At 26.7% G+C, this 22,295-nt stretch overlaps 2 protein-coding genes across 3 annotated transcripts; both read left to right on the top strand.

The window, feature by feature from the left end:
- The first annotated feature begins 282 nt into the window (after nucleotides 1-282).
- LOC129971625 (golgin subfamily A member 7-like) lies at nucleotides 283-785 on the top strand. The gene has a single exon (XM_056085572.1). The coding sequence runs from the start codon at nucleotides 348-350 to the stop codon at nucleotides 774-776; it is 429 nt and encodes a 142-aa protein (XP_055941547.1). The 5' UTR covers nucleotides 283-347; the 3' UTR covers nucleotides 777-785.
- Nucleotides 786-876: 91 nt separating this feature from the next.
- LOC129971624 (DNA repair protein RAD51 homolog 4-like) lies at nucleotides 877-18,398 on the top strand. Of its 2 annotated transcripts, XM_056085570.1 has the most exons (9): nucleotides 877-1,017; nucleotides 2,382-2,527; nucleotides 4,168-4,286; nucleotides 8,933-9,014; nucleotides 9,747-9,875; nucleotides 11,378-11,479; nucleotides 13,640-13,801; nucleotides 17,901-18,050; nucleotides 18,287-18,398. In XM_056085570.1, the coding sequence occupies exons 2-9, from the start codon at nucleotides 2,384-2,386 to the stop codon at nucleotides 18,338-18,340; spliced, it is 942 nt and encodes a 313-aa protein (XP_055941545.1). In that variant the 5' UTR covers nucleotides 877-1,017; nucleotides 2,382-2,383; the 3' UTR covers nucleotides 18,341-18,398. The 2 variants fall into 2 exon arrangements, with proteins under 2 accessions (XP_055941545.1, XP_055941546.1); XM_056085571.1 differs by lacking the exon at nucleotides 877-1,017 and having other exon boundaries at nucleotides 1,069-2,527.
- The last annotated feature ends 3,897 nt before the right edge of the window (nucleotides 18,399-22,295 follow it).

Here is a 22,295-nt window from a genome sequence, read left to right as displayed (position 1 = left end):
TTGAATTCTATTATTCATAAAAAAAATTAAGAAAACACAGATGTGGAGATCCAAATAAATAGGCTTTAAAACAAAACAATAAAAAACTCAATCTTTTTAAAAAAAAAAAAAAAAAAAAAAACGCGATCTGCCTTTTCAATGAAGTAAGATTCCTTCAACGCTAGATTATGCTTTAACGCTTATCCAACAACATAGCTGCGGACGAAAGCAGCAACACGGTTGCGTATGATAACCGGACTTACCTACGAATAAAATAGATTCGCCCATCCAATCCACAACCGTGTTGAGCTTTAGCCGCTAGTTGTGCTTGCATCCTTTGAAAAAGAAAAAAACAACAAACCTGTCAAATGGCTGCTGCTACGAACAGGACGGAAAATAGTCATCGTGAAAAAATTCAAAAAGTTTTCATTCAGCGTGATTATTCTGAAGGAACGCAAGTTAAGTTTCAGACTAAATTTCCTCCAGAATTAGAAGGCTTAATCGACAGGCATTTGTTTGAACAGACGATCAACACCCTTAATAGGATATACGCAGAAGCTGAGAAAACCAGCACCACGACATTTTGCGAGAGCTGTTTGGCTTGTTTGACTTCCTATGTGATTTATTTGTGTATTGAAACTCATTATCAAAAGTGTTTGAAAAGAATTGCTGCTTATTTGGATGACCAAAATGAAACTGTTTATCTTCCTCGAGGATTGCTTATCACCGATCCCATCGAACGAGGATTACGAGTCATTGAAATTGCAATTTTAGTAGATTCATCGAATCGAGCGTGATAAAAAGACACAAAAATACTAAATGTTTCATATTTTATTTGATTGTGATGTGCATTTAATTATTTTTCTTCAGCAAATATTTGTGAACTATATGTTAGCTATAATTTGTGCATGTTAGTAAATAAAGGAAGACTTCTTTTAAAAAAATATGTATGAAAACTTTTAATTTTTCTTCAAACTTTGTTTAAAAACTTATTTTTTCTTCCGATTTCTGCGGCATATTCAGGTTTTATCATTTTAAGTAAGTAGGAGATTGATTATGAATATTTATCATTCAATGAATTTGTGAAATCATGCATTTGATTTTTGTATGTATAATCAATTACTTGACAAACTCTTTGTAGTTCACATGAGTTTTTTCTAAAATATGTATTTATTAATTAAATTTCAGATTTATTTATTTATTTTGCGTTTACGAAAACATTTTATCTGTCAGCTTTTTACTAATATCTTTTTGGAATGTATATGATATATCCTTTGTGTTTAAAGGCAATTTGAACATGATATATTTTATTTGCACTAATTTTTACTTCCTATTATTTGGCATTTTACTTAATTATTATTCATAATGTAGTAGCATTAATTAGATTAGTCAATAAAAAATGGTTATGGAAAAATTAGTGCACATAACTCAGTAATTACATTTTCTCAATAAATTGACAAAACAGAACTTGCTATGGATTTCAAAAATTTTTTTTTTTCTGTTTTATTAATGTCTGAATTTAGTAGCAAGAAATTATGTCATGATTTTAAGTCTTACCATTTTATTTATTTATTGGTTTTTTTTTTAATTTTAAGAATAATTGCTTATGTATCTTGTCATCTCAGATAAAGTTTTTGATACTGATTTTAATCTTCAGTCTTATTTATCTTTTACATAAATTTCAATTCATATATATATTGAGTATCTAAGGACCATTCAAATTGATAATATAGAGAGAACTTCATTGTGTATCTTTTTTTTCTGTTAAAACAGTTCTGGATTTTTAACGTAATTATCAGACGTTTAAAGAATTTTCATATTTTATGTAAAAAGAGCTTTACTTAAGATGTAGTTATTTTATTTGATAAATACCATTGCTTTTAGCCTTCGGTGTATTTGATGGTCACTAACTATTTTTAATTGATAGAATGTAATGCTCAATATAATTCAGTAATATATATTATAATATGCAATTACAAATATTTTGTATTCAAAATTTGACTAAAATGCATGCTTTATTTATTTTTGAGAAAGGGATCTAAGATATTTTCAACCTTATTTCTGAATTATCTTGAAACAACTTGTTTCATCACATACAGTTAATATGCATATGAAAATGATTGCTTATCTAAAATCATTATGTATTTTTCTGTTCATCTTTTATGTTTTGCTCGGTGAATTGAAAGCCTCTCTGCAAATTTTCTATTCGATTTAATATTAATCAAATTTATAAAGAACAGAATAAAGTTTTGAGAACCCCATTATTTTTTGTAATACATTAATTGATAACAGTTTATCCTTATATTTTTTTATACTGAGATATGATTTCTGTGTTTGTTTTCACGTTTCACTATTTATAAAATGGAGTGATTCATATATGTATTTTTAATTTTTTTTTATAGGAATGGCACGGCTGTTTGAAGGGATATGTCCTTTGCTCACAGAAACTGTACTTAATAAATGTAAATTTGCTGGAATTAAAACTGTAACAGATTTCATATCATTTGATCCTGAAGAATTAGCAAAGAAAATTAAAATGCCATATAAAGTAAATATTCTTTTCGGAAATTGTAAAAATGTATGTCTAATTTATTTAATGTAAGATTGATTTTGAGTATAAATTGTTGAAATTTAATTTAATTTTATATAAAGTGTCTTGATGTATTTACTTTGATTTTGGTAATAAATTTTTTATGTAAAATTGTTGATACAGTAGAGTTGTTTATTTACAATTATTGATTTTGTCCTTGAATTATTCATTTGGCACTTCTATTTATCTTGGAAATATAAGTTCCACTGTAGCCGAAGAAAAACACTTATCAAGAATCGTGAAAGAAAGTAATTTAGAAAATAATTTTTTATCATCTTAATCAATATGTATTTTCAAAGAACATTGTTACTATTTTAAAATAATATCTTAAATGGGTATTTTTGTGTATGAAATTTATATAAATTGCTTCAAGTATTTGTATTAAATTTATAAGAAAATTACATCTGAATTCTTTATCAATTTCTAGTTTAAAAAATAAATTGAATAATTTATACTTAACATCCCAGAGAATAAATTGAATTGTGATGATTTATTGAAATAAAAGAATATGTATTTTAAAAATGGTGAAGGGTTAAGGTAAAATCCATTACAGTGGAGGAAACTATTACTCTTTTTTAAAAAAATCAAAAAGAATATTATCTACAAAAATTTTATTCAAAAATTTTAATTTGTAGATTTTTTTTTTTTTTTAAGTCCTAGAAAAAAATTATACAGTTGTGATAAAAACAGTATTTTCTTGACGATGCATATTTCTTTTCTTTGAAAATAACTAATTGAACCCTTAGAAAATAAACTGAATTACCTAAATATTTTCATAATTTCATTCCTCCATTTAGATGGTATGCAAAACAAATAAAACCTAGCAATTGCAATCTTTATTTTATGGAACATTTTTCTTCTTTTATATATTAATGAGTATTTTTGTCAGTATTCTGGTATTTGCAAATTACTTTACTCATTTGAAGAAAACAAATGGATATTTAAGATATTCATTGAGCTACTCTCTCAGCACAGTAAACGTAAATTAGCTTGTTAATTGCCAGCAGAATCTTATGCAGTTTGCTCCCCAGGGTCATTTAACCTTACATGATCCATTTTTATTGTTATTTTTACAGTTACAACTTTTTCTTTCATTCTAAGGAATAAACATATCTCAGTTGAATTAATGACCACTAAAGGAATAATTGACATGATCCAGGTACTTATTATGACTGGAAAATGTGAGAATTTATAAAAGTAGTATCTATATGAAATTTAAAGAGGAATATGGAACTCTAGCAGAAGTTTATAGTTTTGAAATATTTTGATATTTTTAAAAAAAATTCATTTGTTAAAATAATTTATAAAAATCCATACATAAGCCTAGTGGAAATGTATATCTTCTTTGAATAGAGCTGTTAATAATTATATGCCAAAAACAAATATGTTATTAATTTAATTATTTAAACTGCATAGAAATTTGTTGCTCTTAGTTAATGATAATACATTATTTTTTCATTTAATTTACAAGACTAATTTGCTATTTTATTCTGATTTAAGAAAACCAAATTCATTATAAAAGTTTTTTATTATTATTTTATACTTCATATTAAGGTTTGTTTTTATTCATTTTTTTAATAGGAATTGCTTTATTTTAGGATGTATTATCTATATATTATGCTCTAATTATGAAATATGCAGGATTTCCTCAAAATGCTACCAGTCTACAGTGTGAATTGCTGGAGTCAGTATCAATACTTGATACAGGTTCTAAAAGGTAACATAATATATGGGCTTATAATGTCTGCAGAATTTTTTAAATTAGTTTTTATATATATATTTGAAAAGTTATAGATTACGTTACAGCCATTGTAAATATTATAAATACCATATATTTTTGTATCAAATCTTCAGTATCATTAATATAGTCTAAAAATTCATCCATTGTAATGCTATACTAATAGAAAATAAAGTAACTTTAATAAATGTCTTAATAAGCAATATTAAGATAATTAAATATAATTAATCTTCAGTAATGGATTAATCATATACTTTTCAAAATGTGTTTCATTAAATCATTGTAACTTTACAAAATCATGTTATTGCTTTATCAAAATACATTTTGTTTTATTCTTTATTGGATTCAACTTGTCAAATTAATCAAATCATTCATAGGCTGAAATGATTTGCCAAAAAAAATTATATTTTTAAATCAAATCATTCATAGGCTGGTCAAATTATAATATTTAAAAGAAATTTTGAACTAAAATTTATTTATAGACATTATTATTCTATTCAAAAATTTATTGTTACATATTAAATTCTCTGTAATCTTTTAGTTGAATCTGAATGTACATACTATGATTTAATCAAAATCGAATGTACTATCAGTATATAGTATAATTAGTGGTTTAATTATTATATATGTATATACAAGGTGATTCAAAACTTATCGTTCAAATTTCGTGGGTGGTCCGAAATACATCAGGAAACCAATTTCACATGGGAAAGTATGTCCACAAATGTCATTTGCATGGGCAAAATGGACAAGTAAATTGAACACAGGGAAAAAGTACAGTTAAGTGGTAACGAATGTGATTTTTATTCCAACAAGGTAAAGAACAAGTTCACAGTAGATGCTCAAAATTGCACCCATTTACACGAACACAGGATTCACAGCGCCATTGCAATAATTGCCAAACATTTTCAAAAAACTCTGGCATATCACAACAATGCCTGTGGCGGCCACTATTTATGCAACAAGGTCCACTTCACTTCTTTCATAAAGCCCAGCGCAAAAAGAAATCCAAGTTAAAGCACAAAGATTAACCTGGGTGGACAAGCGATCAGCCTACCTGTGCTGATCCATTGAGCTCCAAATGTTCAGTTCAGGTTATCACGCGCAACAGTTGTACTATAGTCTGGAGTTCTGTCATTTTGATGTCACATATCGAGGTAGATATGCTGCAGGCATTGTCTGTAATATGCCAGTCGTTTATGAAAATGCTCAGTGGTTGATGCAATGGTGCTGTGAATCCCGTGTTCATGTAAATGAGCATTTACTAGTAATGAATGTACTTTACCGTGTTGGAATACTTGTTCATTCGTTACCACTTAACTTTACTGTTTCCTTGTGTTCACTTCATTTGTCTGTTTTGTCCTTTCAGATGAAGTTTGTGTACATACTTTCCTATGTGAAATCTATTTCCTGTGATATTCCCAACTTCCCTACGAAATTAGAATGATAAGTTTTGAATCACTCTGTATATATATTGAAATATTTTTAGTAACTAATATCTGAACTCTATTATTGTTTTTCACTTAGTATACTTTAAGTCTTTTTTTAATCATATTTGAGAACACTTGTAGATAAAGTAAGCTAGATTTGATTTTTAGCTTCAAGAAAATAGTTAAGTTTTCTGTGCATATTTAATATGCATAGATTTTTTTATTTCATTTATATGAGTCACTTTCTAAAACTAATTTGTTGTATAAAAGATAATATTTATAAACTTTTCATTTTTGGCAACCAACTAATTGCTTGGAAACTTTGGTTATATCTGGGGGCACGGTAGTGCCCCCGCCAAGTCGAGCAAAAACAAGCTGCACGCCGTACCATCCTTTTCTCGAAGCAGTTCAGGCCATTTTCGACCCCCTATAACTTCGTTGTGAATAAAACTAGGAGCCTGAATTTTCAGTAACCAAGCAGGCATTATATAAACATGATATATTTCAAATTTCATTAAATGTGAATCAGTAGTTTAAGAATTATAACTAGTCAAAGTTTGTGAATTTTGTCACTGACTGACTGATCATCAAAACTCTAAGGCACTTCTAACAGACATAGAAGCTTCAAATTTAGCATACAATTAGTGTTTAGTGTATAAATCAAGGAAAAACTAAAATATCCGTGTAATAATGGACGGATCGATAAATTTTTCGAAGTTTCGAGCATTATCCATTTGTTGGCAAATTCGTCGCCAAATCGCTCAGTGGTCGCCAAGTTTGTCACCAAGCTCTGGGATCACTGGCTCGGCATCTGACAGCATCCAATACAGATTACTGTAAAACGGTCTTTCTTATGATGACATTATTTGCTCTGGGAAGCAAAATTACAGGTTTGTAACAATATCTAATTTGAAATAATTCAATTTGAAGCTGTGGAAGCTGCAAACGCAATAGGTGACTTTCAGAGAATCAATCTGGTAGAAGAAGAGCAAACTGATCTGCAAAGTATGATCGCAAAACTTAATGTCGATCAAAAAAGAGTCTTCGATATGATCACAAATAAAATGGACACAACTGATAATAACGCTGACGTACATTACATTTAATAAAGAACATGTTTACGAGCTTAGACCGGTCAAAACTAAATTTGAAATTATTAATAGAGCTTATGTTCATCGCGAACAGTTTCCCATATGTATAGCCCATGCTATAACCATACGCAAAAGTCAAGGCCTAACTCTAAATAATTCACTGATGGATATAGGTTTTGCAGTATTCACATCCGGTCAAGCTTACGTGGCACTTTCGAGAGTTACAAGTCTGGATGGCTTACATCTAATTAATGTCGACTTTGGAAGTATTAAAGGGCAGGAATCCTCAATTTGTGAATACAACAGACTAAGAAGCATTTACCGTCCATACTTGTCAAAAATTGTAACATCAAAGCTTACGAGAAAAACCCATAGAGACAGGGAGTGGGCTTTAAGAAAAAATGTAGCTGAAGCTCAAGAAGTAGGACCGGAAAAGAAAAAGAGGAAGACTACATACAAAAAGAAATGAGATGCCATCAAAAACATAGCTTGTAAAAAAAACCAAGTCTCGCAACTCAGTTCTTCTATCGTAAAAAGTTGTGAGATCCATGTAATACCAAGTCGGTCAATTTATTCAGTCCCTACTTAAGGGTCTTTCTGTCTTAAGTTATTACGTAATTAGCTAACTTAACAACATCTTATAGTAACCATATCAATATTAAAAATCTTTTATGGTTAAAATAAATAGATTGACTTGGCAATCGCACTAAACAATCTAATTTAATATAATATGTTAATGTAATCTAATTTAATGTAAAGATACATTGTGATTTCATGCGACGGGGTCTCATCCCGAAGCTGACCGAGAAGCTAAGTCAATCTATGCGATGGCCAAATCAATCTATTTATTTGAACCATAAAAGATTTTTAATATTGATATGGTTACTATAAGATGTTGTTAAGTTAGCTAATTACGTAATAACTTAAGACAGAAGGACCCTTAAGTAGGGACTGAATAAATTGACCGACTTGGTATTACATGGATCTCACAACTTTTTACAATAGAAGAACTGAGTTGCGAGACTTGGTTTTTTTTACAAGCTATGTTTTTGATGGCATTTTATTTTAGTTAAATCGTTTAGGTGTAATCTCATATCCATAATTGCGCCAAATTGTCTGTCATTAAAGCCATGTTATTTTACTTGCCTTCATCTATTTATTGTGCACATAATTCTATATAATGGAGACCAGTTCCATGATATCATAACAATCATTCATAGGCTGTGTTAAAAATGTGTGTTAATGTAAGTGTGTTGTTAAGCTATTTTTTAAACTTCATGGTATTTTGACTTTATTTGTTTTGTTAACTGTACAGATATTTTTTTCTTTTGCTTTTAGTAATAAAAGAAAATCATGCACTGAAATATTATATAAAACAATGAAAACAATTTGAATTTCAGATCAACAGTATAATCTATAGTTAAAAATTATTTTTTAAAATATTGTCAAAATTCAATACAATTTACTCACTTATTAAATTGGTATCATTAAAAAATCAATTCTTAAAATTTAAAATTAATTTTATTTCAATAATATTTTTTGAAGTTAATGTGTAAAATGCCAAATTCAGCTTAGTTTTTAATTAATTAAAATTCCAATTACAATTTTTAAAAAAAGGGTAATTAGAGTAAAAATTGTGTGCTTTGATGTACACAATTTCCCTGAGCAAAATGTAAGTGTGCTCTAAGTCAAATAACCTATATAGCTCTAACATGCATGCACACACAAACACATTCTCCTTTATTATTGGTAAAAATTAACTGTAACTTTAAGACATGATTACAATTATTTGTGTAGAATCTCTCAATTTTTTTATTTGAAGTATTCAGTTTTATAGGAATAACTATATACTCTTAAAAGTTTATAATAAAGACTCATTTTTCTTAAAAATTTACCTATACAGAGGCATTTTGGCTGATCTATTTTTGTGTTCTTATTATGCAATTATCATTATATTTTCTTTTTGTAATTTAATTGATTATTTTGTACCTAGAGAAAGGATTTAGTTTGATTTATTTATAGTTTATAAACTAGACAAAACCAAACCGGAATACTGAATAAAATTTTGCTACAAATCGTAATAATTTTATATTATGCTTTCTAGGTTAAATAAATTTTTATGTGGTGGAATATATACTGGTGAAGTGACTGAAATTCATGGAATGCCTGGTTCTGGGAAAACACAGGTATTTTTCTTAGCTTCCAATTCAGTGACTTCATTGATTTCACTAATATTCTAGAGTAGCCACATTATAGATTTAATTCTAGTGCAATGATTTTAATGTTATTATTTCTTGAAATTTATTTCATATAGTTTGTATTTTGACTGGTTTTTATAAAAAAGATTAGAAAGCCCAATAAAATTGTTATTTTAAAATTATCAAATTAAATGTTCTTTTGTATGGTGTTATTCAATATAAAAGTTAAATAATTTTAATTGGATCTTTTTTAAAAAAAAAATTCTGCAAATTCTATTACTGATAATATTAAGTTGATAAGTATTGTGTTTATTAATGACTAATAACTTTGCTACACCTGCATACTATTGCCATTAAATTCATCAATTACATACATTGCATTAAATGAAGTTATAATATTTAATGCTTAAAATTTAACATTCTTTGGAATTATTCTTGTGAAACTTTGTTTTAAACATTTTTTTAAAATCAAATAATATATATATGGAACAAAATATTCATTTTAGAAGTTTTAAAAATGGAAGTCACAAAATTTGAATTATTCGGAGGAGCTATTTAAGTTTATTTCTGTATGATTTGATAGCTATAAATTGTATTGAAAAAGGAAATAAACCCATCTAGTTATCTTAACATAAAAATCAATGTGACTTTTATAAGCAATTATTTACAAATCTTTATCTTGTCACAATATTATTTTGCATATTTATTTTTTTCTTTCAGTTTTGTTTCAGTGTAATTTCGAACTTAATCTTGGAAACTAAAAGCACTGCTTTATATCTGGATGCAAGTAATAATTTTGTTGCAAAACGAATGGAGGAAATATTAAGTGAAAAATCAGGGACAGACCAGGTAGTTACTTCAAATCTATGAAATTTTTATGTGCTATGAATCTAATAGAGTTTGTGAATAATTAACTTGGCAGTTTGTATCAATATTCTTGAATAATTATATATATATATATATATATATAGTATAACATTTATAATTTGCACACCAGTAACTTGTAATAGACTGATTCAGTTTAATGCATGTCTTTCAGTCAAATCAAAATAATACATTTTATTTTATTTTAATGTATTTTGTATGATCGTTTTATTGCCTAAAAAGTCAATGATCTGTGCAAAGAGGCTGGCCGTCAAACATGACTAGTAAATTTTACCATTTATTAAGGACCAATGATGATAAATAGAGAAATCTTAATTTGCTAGTATTTCAGCATTAAAAAAAAAGTGTTATGTGATGGTTTAAGTATTATGACTAACTTATTAGAAAAATAACCAAAACATTTGAATTTATTTACTGTTTATTTTTGCAGTAATTTTGATTTATATATATTTTTTTAGTGTTTAAAAAATTCCTTTTATTGGCATATTGGAAATTTGTTCTTAAAACTTAATTATATAGAGATATTATTAATAATATTAATGATAATACCAAATATTTAATTAAATTTCATTGAATTAATTGATTATAAATATCAAAAATATAAATAACAAAATGAAAATCAGTAAAATTAAATGAATACTCCTGGTCTTTTCATAATTTTTTTTCCTTCAATAATGCCTCTTTAAATTAATTTGAGCCAATCCCCATAAGTTCATTGGAAAATTAGTTAAGAATTGAAAGATGCTTGAATAAACTATGAGTTTATTCTGACTCATCCACAGTTACTTGATGTTTTAAAGAAATTGACTTATAATTGATTATTAAAACTATTTAAGAACCCAATTTCTGAAGGAAAAAAAATTACTGATTGAATAATATTGGGGATATTGAGAATGTTGATTAGTATATACCATATGTTCTTATATTAAAACTTTTATTAAATCTTAATATAAATTTTGAAAGCTGAGGATTTTATGTACTTTTTTTAAATGCTTACTTTAGATTGCATTTAAAAATTCTGATAATTTACTTTGAGATACTAATTTACTTCAGTAATTGGAAATTAAGGATTAGTTAACTTTGGCTTAAAGTTTCAATAATATATCATGATATATACAATTTTTTTATCATCAATTGTGATCTGGGCATGATATTGTTAATTTTAGAAAATGGTGATAAAAGTAATTACTCTTATTTAAAAATACCTGTTCTTTGCAATTTTATTTTCAAATACTCGGAAAAATAATTAAAAAATAAAAGAAAAGACGATATTATACAGATATCCAGCGTATATAAGGAAATCCTTTAATATTCACAGTATCAAACAGTAAAATTGCTAACACTTTAGAATGTTCATTATATTTTTTTGTTTATTTGTATCATTTTGACTTCTGAAAATTTCTTCTTCATAATTTTCCATTTTGAAGTTTTATTTTAATATTGTAGTATCGATTTTCTTTTCTTAGGATGCAATTGATAACTTACACAATGTGAAAGTGAAAAATGTCTATGATATTTATGATCTGTTCCACTATTTAGATATTTTAAAAGAGGAACTGTATAAACAGGTATGTCAGTATTTTAATTTTCTTATAAGAATGAAAATACTTAGCTAATAGTAAAATATTTCTGATTCAGTTTGTATTATAGGTTATCTAAATATAATTTTGCTTCTAGCTTAAATGAAACAAACTGAAAATTTTTAATAGAATTTTATTGGAATCCTACATTTTTCTGTATTTCCACCATAAATTCATATTTAAGTTATTTAATAACATGCCAAATATCTCAAAGAATGTGTAATTTAGCAAACATTATATACTTATGAGCAGTTAGAAAAATTCAGAGTACTAGTCAGCTTTGGCTACCACTTTGTTCACCCAGATTTTTGGGTTTTTAAATATTAATGTGGAATGTATTTTTTATTTTAAATTCCATCTTATTATTTGACAAAGCCAAAAAACACGAAAAAAGTCAAAACAAATTATAACACATGCAAATTAAAAAGTATATATATTACAAAATAAAAATAGAAGCAAAAATCCTATTTTTAAATTAATGTTCAAAGGAAGCATTTCTCTGTAAATCTTAATTTTAACTTTGACGAAAGAACATGATTGAATGTTTTAATGGATGAGTAAATTTTATAACATTAAAAATTATTTCAAATTATATATTAAATTTTTTGAAAAATTATTGAAAATAAGTCAAACATAGTACAGAAAAGGAATTGATATCATTAAAGAGGTAACTTTTTTAACTTTATAATGATATAAAAAAAACATGTTGTGAGTTAATAGTTTTGAAAGATATGGTCTTCAATTTTCATTGATAAGTCATAATAGTTACCTATCCTATAACGATTATCTATCTATTTCACTCAATTAAACTTTATTTGATTGCAATTTCTTGTGCATCTTTTTTCTGTATAAATAAAATTTCTGATAAGTCATATCTAGAGCCTTTCTAATAACATTTTTTAGCTTCATTGATTAAGGAGGCATTGGATTAAGTACACTTGTTACAAAGTTGAATTAAGTAGTTTTGAAGTTTTTTTAGATTAATACTCACTTCAATATTGAAGGGATCTTAAATGTTCATGTAGTGATTTGTTTACATTTGATTATTGCCATTCGACAATATGTATTAACAGCAATTTTTGTGCCACATAATTTATCATTTTATACATATAGATTTTTTTATTAAATTATAACAATTTTGTTTCCATTTTCTATTTACTTTACCATTAATTTTGTTCGTTTCTACTGTAGATTAAAATTATTTTTTCAGTTCTGAGGAGAAAATATATGCCTTCACTAAATGATCACAGCAAAAAAAAAGTGGATTCCTGCTGTTTTCAATAATTGTTGCCTTTAGCAAACAACTTATTTTTAAGGAATATTGTTTGTTAATTTGAATTAAATTTCTAATGCTATAACTTGAATTTATTCTCTCAGCAAAGGGTGTCTATGCATCAAATTGTGGCAGACATTTAAGAAATTTTACTTTAGTAACCTTACAATTTTCTGTTTATTATGTATATGAAGATTTGTAATGGAATTGAGTCACATGAATAAAAAATTAAAGTTATAGATAATTTATTTCAATTTTTATGTTATATTTTGTGCTATTCTAACAACATTTCCTACTCATAAAACTGCATCAATAATGTGCATAACTCTTCCATAGTTTTTCATAAGTGATTAAATTTGTGATGAAGTAATGAAAAAGTTTTGAATTTTGTTGCAGCAACATTAAAAATTTTGCTGAAAAAAGATTTTTTTTTTTTTTTTTTTTTTTTGTTAAAATTGTAGGAAAAATTGCTTGATAAATCATAAAATTAAAAAGACAATTTTTGTGAAATGGCATAAAAGTAATTCATTTTTATGCAATAATGTTTTTGTAAATCGCCACAGGATAATGCCGTAATCCTATTTAGTACTAATTCATTAGAATTTCTGAAAAATGCCTGAGTTGCCTATTCTCACTTTTCAAATTGTATTTGTGTCAAATTTGGGAGCTCTAGAACAAATGTAAAATGTAGACAGATAGACACATATACATTCTCCTTTTTAATAGGTAAAGCTAATATGATTATAAAATTTTCTGCATGATCAATGTTTTTTATTCTATCAAAAATTTTCTTTCAGTTCCATTTTTATATCTCTTAAATTAATAGTTTTTCATATGTTGTGTTTTCAATTACTGGTTATATTTTATTATTTTAGGAAACTATCTTTTTCCGGTACTTGAAAGTGCTCATAATTGATGCAATTACACCACTTCTTTCTCCCTGTTTTGATGGAAAATATTTAGATGGGTTAGGTTTGATGAATAATCTTTCTCAACTTCTCCATACCTTATGCTCTGAACATAAGATTTCAATTTTGGTAATGATTACAAAACATTCTTTTCTGCTTTCTAAGATTTTTGTTTGATGTATGTATGTGGTAGACCAAATATATATTATTATAATAATTGAACATTTAATAATGAACATATAATTATATTCAGTACACCATGCACCAATATATTGGCCTTAGCTTGAAACAATTAGTTTTTGGATATTGTCTCAAGTACTTGCTTTTAATTATATGGACATCATAAAAAATTATAAAAGTAATGGTATTGTTACTGCCTTGAATGGAGCAGTAGAACAATTAGACAGAATTAACAGAATGAATGGAAAAATTAGACAGACATCTATAACTTATTTATTTTTGCTAATTAGACTGAAAGTTACTCTTCTTGAATTTAAACCTCAATGATTATGATTTCATTTCAGAAATCATTTAGTTACATTTGTTACTGAATTATTTCAGAAATTTTTTAAATACTAGAAAGCTTTAGCTGAAACATAACAGAACTTGTTCTGTTTAAAGTATTTTATGACTTCATTAGGAACAAATAACTTATTTCCAATAAAATAGAATACCAGCGTTATGTCTAACACATAATGCTAGTAATTACATTTAAGAAGTATAAAATTTGAACATATTATCTATATTTATTGGCTGTAATTAAATGGTGGAAACTATTAAACTTTAAATCCTAACATTTATTGGTATTTGTATACTTTTTTCCTTAGAGAAATCCCGTTTAAAGGTTGGCAGGTAGTTTTGCTACAATGAAAGACTTTATTATATTAACCAATTTAGGACCAGCGGGCAGGGCACAAAGCATTGTGATGGGACTCACTCCAAAATGTAGCATCATTAGGGGCTTACACATTTTTTGAAATTAAGCCTAATTTTACACACACACACAAACACATATATAACCAGCATTTTAATAAAATGATTTCAATGTTACAAGTGATGAAGTGATGTAGATGATATTCTTCTACTTAATATGTTTTAATATAAAAAATATGGAATAGAAATGAATGAAACAAGCAAAATGCTTATATTTTAATTATTATCACCTAAATAAAGTTACAAATATTATTTTTACAAAATTTTTAAGAAGGAAATTAGGTATTAATAATTTGTAGGTAATGAAATTATCAACAAATCATGCCATTTCTCACTGAAATGTTCATCTTTGGCTGTGTTTTATTTCAAACTAGCCGTCTTTGGCGACCAGCCGGTACGCCAATCTTAATGTTCGTTAAAACTTTAATAATTAAATATTTTATGCAATTCCAACTTTAATAGATTCTTCAGTAAAATATTTTAAAACTTCAAATTTTGATAGTCATATAATGCACTCCTAATATTATAAAGGCCTTCAGTCATAACGGGATATGTGTCTCTCTAATTTTCTGTTACCCCTCGTAGAATTTATGCTTTAAATTAAAGTGTAAATGATTAATCTGCAATTAATATAATAATATTTTTTACTGAAACAAAGCATTTTTTTTTAATAATATGATTACTGATAATAGAGTCACTGAGCGTTTAAACTTTATGGGCACTAAAGAATATCTTTCTTAATTTATGTAATATCTCAAGAATTTGTCAACAAAAATTTCTCAGATTCATCATGAACAGATCGATTTATTAACAATGTTTCATTTTAAATGCATCAAACACTAAGAAAATAAAATGAATCCTTTAAAATAATCGGTCGAAAACAGGTTTAAAAAAACTACTTAAAAAACGATGTACTTAAAACTATAAGCATATACAAAAAAATATATAACTAACATAAATACAATTTAATTACAAAAGCATGCAACTAACCTAAAAATAATTTAAATCATTGAAAACAGGTTAAAAAAAACTACTTAAAAAACGATGTACTTAAAACTATAAGCATATACAAAAAATATATAACTAACATAATTACAATTTACTTACAAAAGCATGCAACTAACCTAAAAGTAATTTAAATCGTCCGTTGATAATGGTTGCCATGCCAACAATCAGAACACAGTGCGCATGCGTGAATTTTCTTCGCCTTTTACGGTAACGCAAATGCGTGAATTTTTCTACGCCAGTTGGGGTAACGCTATGCAGATTATACATTTTTAATTTCCTTTATTCTGTGTTATTTTAATTCAAAAGTACTTCAGAATGAATCTGAAACATGGATTAATTAACAATGTTTAATTTGAAATGCATAAAACATTAAGAAAATAAACAGAATCGTTTGAAATAATCCGCCGAAAAATGTTAACCCTAACCGCATTACTGTTGGGAGAAAAAAAAACTGAAGCCTTACTCATTAAGGATTAATGAGGGGAAAATTAAAATTTTAAGGAAATAAGGGGGAAATTAAAGATTTTTTTTTGGCGCAAAAGTTGGCGGTGGTTGAAAATGGAAGATTTTTTTGGCGGGAAAGTTAGTTTTTAATTAATAATTAAAATTTCAAAAAAAGGGACCCCAGGTGCACATTCCCGACCTCTAAGGTATACATGTATCAAATTTGGTAGCTGTATGTCAAATGACCTGGCCTGTAGAGCGCCAACACACACACACACACACACATTGAGCTTTATTATAAGTATAGAAGACCAATTAGTTGTAGACTCATAGCAAGCATTTAATGGCAATTATATTCTTTTGTGTCTGAGGAAAATGAACTTTATGATTTGCTGTTATTACTAAAGTATTATCGTTTTCAAAATTTCAAAAAATACAATTTCACTCATTTCAGAAGATAACATGGCCTCTTATCCATGGTTCACAAAATGAAACTAAATATAATCTCAACACATGTCAAGACTTCTATAAAATTTGCACAGTAATATTTCACCCTCCCCTTACTGCAACAGTCATTTGAATGTACTTTCTCATATTCTCCTAAAGAAAATAACCAAAGCAATCAATGAGATTGCCAGAGTCCCTTTAAATCATACATGCACTTTTAAATAGCCATTTGATTTTACTAATAAATCTATAAAATCCAGAAGTGCAGATCAGGAACTAATACCCATACATGAAGTCAAAAACAATAGTATGTAATGTGACTGTTAAAAAAAACCCATTGTAGCTTTGCATTTCTAGTAGTATTTAAAAATTTAAATAGTTTGTTCTGATTTTAAGTCACCAGTACGAGACAATGGTCTTGTACAATGAATCTGAATGCTTCGCAAAGATAAGAACTCTGGGCAAGTAAGAGTGGAAAGAGCATGCTGCACTTATGAGATGCTGGTCCTGAAGAGGTTGAATTAATATTTCTTTTCTTCATTATTGTAAACCATACTCTATTGCAGTAGAACCTCAATTATCTGTTTTTCAATCAATTGAAATCAAAATCAGAAAACCAATTTTTTTTAAAAAAATGAAGTCATTAGATTTTTTAAAAATAAATGTCAAAATTAGAATTGGAATCATTTCTTTGTCACTTTCAGGAACACGTTATACTTAGAGGTCATTATCAAAAAGTGACTGAAGTTATTTAGAGAGCAAATAAAAACATATATAGTATAGCATATAGCAATTTGAAATATTTATTTAAAATCAAGTTTAAATTGTTTGATCTTTACTCTCTATGTATTCTTATTCACATCAACAATGATATGGACAAATTTTATGCATTTTATTGTAAAAATGCAATTGTAAATACATTGAATAATTAGCACATTTTTTTTTTAAATCAAGAACAGTTGTTTAAATAACTTTTTGATGTACCATGTATATTATCTTCTCATAATTTATAGAAAAAAAATTGCTTGGAGGGCAAACAAATCCCTTCCCTGCAATGTGTCATTTTAAGCGCTAATGACATCGCTATTTCACTGATAACTTTTTCAAAAATAATTATACTTTTAAAAAAACTCATCCAAGAAATTTGATAACTAATAAAAAGTTTTTTTAAAATGTAGTTGCATACTATTATTTATGGATTTGTTTGTATAGTTTCAAACAAGTTTGAGAAAGTTTCTTTATTAGATTTTTTTCTTAATGAATATATATTCTTTTTTAATGCAGTATAAGCTCATATATTCAATATTTTATGGCAATTGCATTATATTTTCTATGAAAAAGTTCTTAATGGTTCATGGTCTTTTATAAAATACTTTGTATTTCTTTATTATTTTAGGTGTGTAATAATACAGTTCAAGGAAATAATTTTTCAATAAAACCGGCATTAGGATTGAACTGGAAATATGTCCCATCAATTTCCCTTTGTATTGAACGTTTAGATGGAACACCAGTTCATAAGATTAAGGCCGTAAAAAGTTGCCGCAGTGTATGTATATTATATATCAGTTAATTAAATTTTTCAGAATTATTATTTTTTTACTTTTAAAATTTACTTCCTGGTTTCGTAATGTTTTTAAATATTAACATTATTAATAAACATTTTTTTGTTTCTTTATGAATTAACCTTTCTGTTATAGAATTTCTTTACTTCTGGAAATTTTTTAATAAAATTATTAAATTAATATTTATTATATTCATAACTATTATTTTTTTCTTTTTTAGAATCTTTTTGAAGAAATCACTTTCAATATATCTAGATCTGGAATAATTGATTGAGCATGCAGAACTCATAATTATCTTCTCAGTTCTAAATAAACTTTTGAATTTTTGTGTATATATTTATTCTGTTTGCTTTGTATGTATTGGTGAATTATGATTATATTGAATAAAGAGGTTGTATTCAGAATTATTCCATTCATGAACAAATAAAATTTTAATATAATATATGGTCTGTATATATTTGTGATTAATAATTTTTTATGTATATTTCACTTTATTTAATTACTTTGAGTGGTATTAAATTTAAAATCAGGAATAATGTTTTAATATTTTTTCTTGTCTTAGAATACCATGGTTTATTGCATAGGCATTTCTTTGTTTATGAATATCTTCGCTGTTCTTTATAAAAGCAAAAGAAAGAAAGAAAATACTATTATTTAATTATTAATAAGAATAAAAGAATACAAAGAGACAGTTAAAAGCTTTCTTCCGTAAATAATTGGGGGGAAAAATACTAAATAGTTGTGTTAATTTCTTTGTTCTTATCAAATGTTATAGATAAGATTGATATTCTGATGTACATAAGTTAGTTATCAAATGCAAACATGATAATTTAAATAATTATTGATTAATTAAAATGAAATCTTTTACACACAGTCTTAATACTGTTATATGGCTAACAAGGAAAAAGTAGTGAAATAAATTTTTATAATAATAGTGAAAATGACTAGATAATTCTTGATTTCTTTGCATAAGCATTTGGCTAATAAAGAAGATGGATAATTTGTACAGCTTTATAAGTTTTCAATGGCTCTTCTTGGTGAACAAAACTTTTCTCAAATAAAAGTAAATTAGGAATAAAACTATGCATTTTAAGTATGAAGATTTTAAATCTTGGATAATCCTTGGCATCCTAACACTGTGCAATGTTTTTTCCTATAGTATACTGATCATATTATATGAATTTGTGATTCATTGATCTGGTTTATCACTCAATTTGAAAAAAGCTCTATTTCACCAGAAAATCAACTATGCTGAGCTTTTCATGACCTTGTTGTCCAAATAAATTAATAAATTGTCTACAGCAGTTACCTATGAAGTACTCACAAAAAATTTATTTCACCCTACATTCTAAATTTCATTATTTGGAAGGTTTTTTTTAAATAAAATTGTTGAAATGATTTAACGTGAAAGTGTTGTTTAAAAGTACATCATACCAATTAACTGTTATTTTGGTGGAAGCTATCATTATAACTGAATCATAATAAAGTTATAGGCAACTCAAATAAAATAACCATGCTTACCTTTTTTTAAAATTAGAATTGTTTTTATTAAAATATATATTATATATATTAATTTACAAATTATCGATTACATAATTTGTAAATAAGTGTGAGTTTTATGAGCTATAATAATTTCTGGGTCTAAAATGTTTGAAGAATTATAAAAATGTTCAACAATACTCATACTTCTGTGAAAAATTTTGACTGAGGAGCAGGACACTGAGGAAAAAAGTTGATATAAACGGATTATGATTTGTTTTAAATTTCTTTGCTCTAGGTCCAATTGTCTAATTTGAAGAGCTTATACTTTGACACATATATACAAAAAAGCCCTCTGCTATATATAACAAAAGGTGCTCCATTTCCCTCTCTCATCTTCTTTAATCGGATGAAACATCACCTCCAATAGATAGATGAAATGGGATGAAATTAGTTTTCATCTCACTAAGGCAGTAAAAGCTGAAAGCTAAATTAAATATGAGTAAAGGATATTTCAGAACTACTGTGCAAGAAAGAAAATTAAACTGCCTAAACAAATTGGTTGAACCCAGGCAAGGATGCCTGAGAGAAATTATAAATGTTCATAATGAATTCATCAATCATGAAAAGAAAAATGATATATATTTGTTATTTTATTGAATAAAAAGCTTTTATAACTTTAATATTGCATAATTAGGAGCTGGATGTCAATTAAAAATAATTATTGTATTTTTCAGTTTTATAAACATACTACTCACCTTAAAGCTACTAGCTAGTTTGCTAAGAATATTGTTATGTTTAATTTAAATTAAATATTTTGTTCATAACTTGATGTTTACAATTTCTTCAACAAAATATTTTTAAACATCAACTTTGCTAAACATTAAAGCATTATTATTTTAATAACCTTCCTCATGGAGTCAAGTCCCATGAATTCATAGTGCCATTAAAACTGAAATGTCTGGGTAACCTATTTCAAAATCCACCTTGTCTTTGTAAACTGCTGATGTTATGAGCAGAATCTTCTTCCATAGTTTTCAACAATGAAAGAAAATCAAGCTATTAAATATTATATGACAATACTTTAAATTTTATTGCAACAATAAAATCTGAAGAGAAATTCAAACTTCAAATGGCCAATTTTTCATTGGATGTAGAAAATACAAAAACAAGAGAATCGCCTAGAATTTTATGATCAGAAGCCGAAATGACAAGCCAATAATGGTTGGAAAAACCTTTTTTAACGATAATGTACATAAGGACAATATGTCTCTGAAGAAAAGACGGAAACCCACTCATAGGCATTGCCGTATCTTGGCACCTTATTCTCTATATTTCGCGATAGCTTCAGGTTATTGCTTTTTCATATAAGGAGAACGAAAAGGCGATATTATATTGTCTAAATAAAATAGAAAATCGAGGAAAACAATATTACTCCGGCTGCTTTTTTTTTTTTTTTTTTTTTTTTTTGACAATTATCTTTTATTGGAAAATATGTAATGTCATCATTATGGTCAAAATGGAATCGTAGTTACAAAAAAATTACTGTATTAAAATCTTATTGCATTGAAATGTCAAGTTCTTTTTGTTACTTCTTATAGGAAACGGATTTACTCCCAAATTAAATTTTGTTTGGTACGCATGTTCGCTTTTTCATGTTCATAAGTATTTATTTATTACAAAATGCTCATAAGTATTTATTTCATAATTCTTGTTCATGTTCATAAGTATTTATTTATTGAGCAAAATACATCTTAGTTCAATTACTATAATCAAGATGGGGATAAATGGCCATATTTTGAACAAACTGTGAATTTAACATCATTTTATTTTCCCACAGGAGGATATGGTTTATACAAATGGAGAAACGATGAAACGTATCTGTTTGTATTGGGATACAAGAGATTAATGCGAAAAAAATTTCCGTTAGTGCTTTTACTAAGAGATTTTTATAAACATTTTTTTTGACGTGTGTCGATTTAGGAAAGAGAATCTTAAGTATCCTTGTAAGTTATGACTTGGGTGTTTTATATTTTTATTACTTCATTTGTAGTATGCAATTCTAAACTTAGCAATTTTTTAAAACCGCGTATTAGAAATAATTAAAGAAAATGGGGGATTTAGATCAGGAAATAAGAGAAAATTTTAGAATAAAGTAATATGGGTTAATGTAAGATCAAAGTTGGAAATTAATTAGGATTTAAACTATATTAAAGCATTATATATATAAAGAGAGAGAAGTTCCATAAACAAGTTGTTTGTAAGAATTATGTTTAAAAGAACTTTGTTTTTGTTTGATTGAGCTTCAATTCCGGAGCAAAATTTATCCAAATATCAACTTGCCTTCTACTCAAATTAAATATTAAAAAATATCATCAAGGAGAACATTTTATAGCAGTGAGAAACGAAAGAATTGTGTAGCAAGGTAAGGTATAACATAAGTATTGAGAAAGTTTTTAAAATGGTTTAAGTGAATCCATTTAGTAGCAGTACTAAATGGATGGTACTAATGAATAAGAATATTTTTTCGGAATAGAGTGGGACTTTGATGGTAGGGCTTTTACTATTAATTAGTTCGTTGAAAAATTTCCTAGAAAGTTCTTTACTATGGTCTTCAATTTTGGTGTTTTTAAATTTTTACGCAAAACATCATTGTGTATGAACCATAGTATGGTGCATTTGTGTTGATTCTGAGTAATTTTTTTCCATAACTTGAACTTTCGTAAGATACATTTTACCAGCAATGCCCC

Source organism: Argiope bruennichi, chromosome 6, assembly GCF_947563725.1.
Source record: "Argiope bruennichi chromosome 6, qqArgBrue1.1, whole genome shotgun sequence".
Classification (NCBI taxonomy): Eukaryota; Metazoa; Arthropoda; class Arachnida; order Araneae; family Araneidae; genus Argiope; species Argiope bruennichi.
Note: the sequence above shows the minus strand (reverse complement) of the source record. Positions and strands in the feature narration are given on the sequence as shown.